The 6374-nt window shown below is 29.9% G+C and overlaps 1 protein-coding gene across 7 annotated transcripts in view; it reads right to left on the bottom strand.

Moving 5' to 3' along the window:
• Nucleotides 1–543: 543 nt before the first annotated feature.
• The window catches only part of MED31 (mediator complex subunit 31), a 12088-nt gene continuing 6257 nt past the window's right edge, over nucleotides 544–6374 (bottom strand). Inside the window, exons 2-4 of one of the 7 annotated variants that reach the window (XR_010843555.1) lie at nucleotides 4695–4783; nucleotides 1898–4399; nucleotides 544–1651 (exon numbers count right to left, since the gene is read on the bottom strand). Coding sequence is in view for 4 of the 7 variants with exons in the window: in XM_014431613.3 (XP_014287099.1) it covers nucleotides 4722–4783 (62 nt within the window). In the remaining 3 variants the exon portion in view is untranslated. Of the gene's footprint in view, nucleotides 1652–1676; nucleotides 4400–4694; nucleotides 4784–6374 lie in introns of those variants that run through there. The other 6 variants (XR_010843557.1, XR_010843556.1, XM_014431613.3 and 3 more) reach the window with 6 other exon arrangements.

The following is a 6374-nucleotide window of genomic DNA, read 5'->3' as shown; positions in this document are numbered from 1 at the left end:
GTATCCCTTATTACTCAACTAAGGTAAGATATAATTACAAATATGTACCAAAGATGGTACCAAATTTAATTTGATGCAATTGAAAAATAAGAACTACATATTCAATTCATTGGCACTTGGCTGTTTTTGTAACAACTCAATTTAATTTATTATTATGTAGAATTTGTTAACTGTGGATTTAATGTATAATGGTTCTTGGTGCAGTAGAAAAATAAAATTTAGTATATTTATCATTCTAATTTATGGCATTTTGTCCTGCTTTGTAAGCTTCTATATGAGCAATAAAATACAAAATAAAAATAGTGAAAGGACATAGTTATAGCAAATAATCATAATAGAAAGACATAAAAAGAGTACAAGAGTAAAAGAAATAAGTTAATTAGAAGCTGATGAATGACATTACTAAATTGAATATAAATAAATATAAACTAAAACAGAGTAAAGTTGAAAATATTGTACATGATTATAATCTATCATAATCATTTATTTGCTATTATTCTGTTCTTATACTGCTCCTATATTGTATTTTATACATTTAAAAAAAAAAAAAAAAAAAAAAAAGAGCTACAAAGTAAGTCAAACTTTAGTTCTAATTAAAACAGTTTCATTACTGGATCACACCCCCAATCATCATCTTTAATTAATTTTTTTGGTTTCACCTGCATGTTCTTCCCTTAATCTGAACACAAGTCATAAAATTAGCAAAAAATAAATGAAGGTCATATTTCCACTTTTATTCTTCACATAATAAAAATTCTAACAATATAATGAGTGAATAAGTAAAACCAAAACAGTTAACAGCTCCTGACACAAAAAATAATTCAAATCATTTATTAACAATAACAATCAATAACAAAAGTTATGCTTGAAATTAAACATAATAATGTACTATAATGGTAATTTACAAACTACTTCACATTTTGATTATGGTTGTTATTTGAAATATTATAAATATTTCAAAATTAATACTAACCTAGCTTTAATAGCAGTCAAACTTGTTAAGAAAAGTCATTAAACAGAAATTATTATGTTAGTATTCTTCTCGACATTTTATAATTTGTATTCACTATATAAAAAGTAAAATAATCATCCAATTAAAAACAAAAAACACAGAAATAGTTCGATACTACTATTTAGAATTTTTCAAAATTAGTTCTGCTTAAAAATAAAATATATACTAAGAAATTGACTTTTAGGCCTCCCCATAAATAAAAACATGTACATAAATGATAACTGTATTTGAAGATTAATTATTATTATTATGGGATTGTACATGTATTTGAAGATAGATTGTTATTTATGGTTTTAAACAAACAACAGATTATTTTTATATCATAATAAAAAATACTGAAACATCTCAGTACCTAAAATGGAGCAAGCTTAAGGTAATCTAAAGGAAACCTATATGAAGTATGAAAGGGCTATAAACAGTAACCACATAAAATCCTTACTGATATTATATAATACAACATATAATGAACTGAACTCTAATAAGTTCTTTGTCTCTAATTTGATTTACAGCTTCACAAACACATTTATTTGCTCCAACAATTACGAAGTATTGATTATACTCTTCATTCGTCTTCTTAGTCCTTCCTTTTAATGGCACGCAATAGACCATGAAGTAATACAATTTCACCAGTTTCTTTGTCTTAAAAACAATAAAATATTTATTTTAATAGTTCATTAACATTAAAATGTAACCAATATGGTTTGATTGCATTAAATATCAATTTATTAGAATAACATCCGAAATACATAAATGGATGCAGAATAATTTTATTATTTAATTAAAATATGCATCTTGGCTTTTATATAGCTCTTTCTATGAAGAAGATTTCATATTTATTTTGGTACTTACGTATTGTACTATACTGACCAGTTACTGGGTTATTACCTGAAACCATAAGCTGACTCATATACAAATTTAGACCCCAACCTCAACTGAAAATAATGAATTATTAGGGGTTTGTTAATCTCTTGTGATCACTGTTAAAGCAATAATAATATAATAGAAACAGAGCAGGTAATAACCTACAACTTATCTAAACTGAATAATACTTAAGTACCTTCATTTTTCACAAAATCAGAGATAAACGTAAATGAATTTCTGTAAGGTATCCACATTGCATCAGTAGTAAAATATTGACCCATGATGTGAAATTTTCTAAAAATTATGATGTTGAGCTGAAATAAATCAGATTTCCTAAATATCCACAAAGACAAGAAAATAGCCACCTTTGTTGACTCAAACAACTGTTCTCAATCGAGAGTCCAAGGTCAGGAAATTAAAAATCTAAATATATGTGGAAAGTCTATTAAGAAAATATAAGGAACAACCATAATAGCATTTTAATGGATATGCCTTTTTGGATTCTGGGTAATGAAATAGCTGACCAAATATGGGAGAGAAATGCCACAGGCAGCACATCCATTGTCTATAAATCTGCTAAAAGAGTTGCCAAAGGATAAGGAAGCTGAAAAAAAGAAGTAAGGAATACTTGTGAGTCAGGAAGCGTGAATACAACTGACACTAACTTATGGACAGGATAGCATAGATCACCTGCTTTGAATGCTTAAAGGACATCATTACCGATATTGTTCAGAGAAGTCACAGATTATTTTGCATTTACACAGAAATAGAGTCACGAGAAGTTCTTATGCCTTCAAGTATAGATTAAACCTTCACACCTCAACAAATGATGTTTGGCTCTTGAGAATGCAGTCCACCCATGATAATTTAAATCTCAATAGTTTTTATTTTTTCCACAGTTCCTTAAAAACACCTGATAAATTGAAAAAAATCAAAATGTTTTGGACCCAGAATTTTTATATTTTCATATTTGTATCTAAATCCTTGACAAACTCATTTTGAAACGCCTATACCCCATCCTGGATTCCAATCATATAATCCCTGATCACCAGTTTGGATTCCGAACATCCCACTCTACTATCCGGCAATGTCATCGTGTAGTGGACGTAGTCTCGTCTGCTTTGGAGCGCGGGAGTCTTTTTCGATGTACAACAGGCTTTTATATTTATATGATAGATTATTCCAAGTAAACCACAATGGGTCCTATTCATCCCTCTATTCTCAGTCCGCTGGTATTCCTCAAGGTAATATCCTTGGTCCCATCCCCTACACAGTCTATACAGCTGACATTCCAACCAATCCTAACACTATCCTCACCACGTATGCCGATGACACATGTGTGCTCGCTGTTAATAATAACCCATTAATTGTATCCCAAAACCTCCAATCCCATATCACAGCCCTCGAAGAATGGTGTCGTAATTGGAGGATTAATTCCAACAAATCACCTTTACCCTTCGTCGTAAACTTACTGACAGCCCTACAGTTTCATTTAATGATGTTACTCTTACCCATGTTGAACAGATCCGCTACCTTGGACTACATTTGGACAAACGATTAACCTGGAATCCTCACACAAGACTGAAAAGACAGGAAACTGCACGTCGATTTTGACTAGACAAACGGTCTAAACTTCCAACACATTACAAAAGACTGATCTACATGACTGTAATAAGACCAATCTAGACATAAGGAGTTGAGCTTTGGGGCTCCACTAAATCTTCGAATTCCTTTCGTATTCAATCCTTACAATCCAAAATCCTCACAGTTCCTTACTTTGTCACAAATAAAATCATACATAAAGACCTTAATGTTCCCTATGTAACTGATCTAGCCCGAACCAGATATCACTCCTTCCATTATAAACTCCCTAACCACTCAAACACACTAGTTTCTAGCCTTGCATCCTCTTCCATTCCTGACAATCCTCCGAGGCGCCTGAAAAGAAGATGGCCATGAGACCAGCTAATGTTAAGTGTCATTAGAGTGCTACCAATGGGTAGTTTCCCTACACTTCTGTAACACACCAATTTAACTTAGATCAGATTTACTAAATGTACTATAATGTGCAGTTGTAAATAGCAATAAATAAATATTTAAAAAAATATAAATATATTTGTATCTATGATATGTATTAATTTTTTCTGTTTAAAAAGCAAGTTTCAAACTCGCTTTTATTTAAATGTTTTGCTCCTTACCTCTAGATTATTTTAACTCTTATTATTTTGAGATCTCAATAGTTTTAACTTTTTCACTGGTCCCTTCAGTTTCAAGTTATCAAGAATCTATTGCATCAGAAATGCATTTGCTTATTACGAGAATAATTACTTGAATACTATTCCCCTTCTTCAGCATTGACAATTTTTTAGTGTTTTTCTCTAATTGCTTATCACCACTTAATTAGAAATTCATTAATTGGTTTTAAGCAGTTGAAGGAAAATTATTTTTAAATTTTAGATGCTGGAGACATAGAATCCCTACTACGTTCAATATATAAATCATTCATTATCATGTTTTTATTGATACCTGGAGGCAAGAAAAGAAATATTAAAATCAGGGTGGGTGAAATCTGTTTTCAAATATTTTTGGGATTATAAAACGAAGGAATAATAGAAAGAACAGATGCTTGTCACTCAATAGATTACTGTAAATACAGGACTACATCCAGAATCACAGAAAAATGTAATTATTTTTTTTTTTTATTAAATCCTTGGAATTTGAATGAATATCTAATATTTTTTCTATGTTAATTAGAATCCAAATGACCTAGAATAATTTAAACATAGTTTTAACTAAGTGATATAGTAAAAACTATACTTACATTTGCTGGCTTGAATTATTTATCATCTCACATCGCATCACAGACATTGTCCATTGTTTCATTGGTAGGAGTCGTTATGTCAATGAGATCTACAACATAATATAAATGATAATTTTATATACTGATAGTTGACAGTGTGGTATATCTAGAGGATGGTCCAGTCGGCATCCAAGAATAACATAAATGTTATACTTATAAAATAGTGCTTACTACTTCTTAATTACTAAAGAACCATCTCCACACAACATACACTGAAGTAGCTAACCCGTTCATAAAGAATTTCCATAGGACAAGAGGATTCATGTCAACACAGATGGATCTTTAATACCTGATGGCTGACTTGCAATCTATCACATAACCCTGAAACAGACTCTATGAGGAAGGTTGAGTTTTTAAAAAACTGGTAAGCCTAGGAAATCATGGATGGTATTGATGTTCCAGTGAATATACTGGCAGAGGAAGAAGCCAATAGAATTGCCGAGGTTGGGACAACTTTACCTCAACCTGGTTTTCCCACACTCAGTATTCTTCCAAGGCATGGGAAAATGAGTGGTGCAGTTGTTACTTACATATTTAAAAAATTAAATGTGTGAGTAAAATAATAGAATCAAAGACACAAAAAATAAAGTTGTTTAAATCAAAAGGAGTAAATAGTAAATATTATAATTAGATATGGTGAACATAACTTAATAAGAAATATAAAAGAAAAACATAAATAAAATACCAACAGGAGCAGGTCTCAAGCACAATTGCAGGTTACAGCCGATTTCAGAGTAATAAAGTACATTGATACAATGCTTAATGGTGAAAAAGTTAAGAATACATTACCCTTTGGTAAGTTAGATTAGGTAAAAGGAAGATAAATGAAAGGTGATAACAAATAGTTATTTTTAAAAAAAGACAAAAAGATGTAGGAGGGGAAAATACTGAAATAATTTAAAAGATAGAATAAAAAGTAAAAGAAAAGCAAAATCGCTAAAAAGCATAAAAAAAAAACAAAACATAATAGTAAATAGTAAAAAAAAAAAAAATGGATAAAATTTAGTGGTGTTTTAATAAATTAAGTATTTGGGAATATACTAAGGAAAAGTTTTGTTTTTCAGTTTGTAAATTAACAGAAGGTGGTTCTAGTTGGATATGGAAAGCTTTCAGAGTTGAGCCTTTTATAGTGGTAGCAGACTAAGGTAAGAATAGAAGTTTTATCAAAACTATTGGAATGATTCAAAGATAAGGGTGTTCTGATTTTTTTTTCTTTCCTCTTTCTTAATTTTAAGATTATTCTTGTGCAACTTTTAACTTCTTATTATACTTAGACTACGTATTTTCTCCCAACACTATTTATGCATCTATTTTGTTTTATTATTTTCAAATTATTCAGTTATTTCTTTTATTCATTATGGTTGTTATCTTGTTTTTTTGTTCTTAGCCCTAAAATTCTGGCTGAAATTACTGACTAACTAAAGCTTTTAAAGTTTTTAGCTAAAAAAAAGCTTTTACTTATTTGTGTTCTTCATTGACCATACCCTCAACCATTTAAAAAAACATTTTATATATTAAATTCTCTTAATTTATTTATCACCTTTTTCTCTAAAATATAAATATTATCTTAATTATGAGAGATAGTTGAACGTGGATGATGAATGAGGAGAAGATGGTTGGGGGTGCGGTCAATGAAAAACA

The sequence above is a fragment of the Halyomorpha halys genome, unplaced genomic scaffold, assembly GCF_000696795.3.
Source record: "Halyomorpha halys isolate HHAL.00 unplaced genomic scaffold, Hhal_1.1 Scaffold989.1, whole genome shotgun sequence".
Classification (NCBI taxonomy): Eukaryota; Metazoa; Arthropoda; class Insecta; order Hemiptera; family Pentatomidae; genus Halyomorpha; species Halyomorpha halys.
Note: the sequence above shows the minus strand (reverse complement) of the source record. Positions and strands in the feature narration are given on the sequence as shown.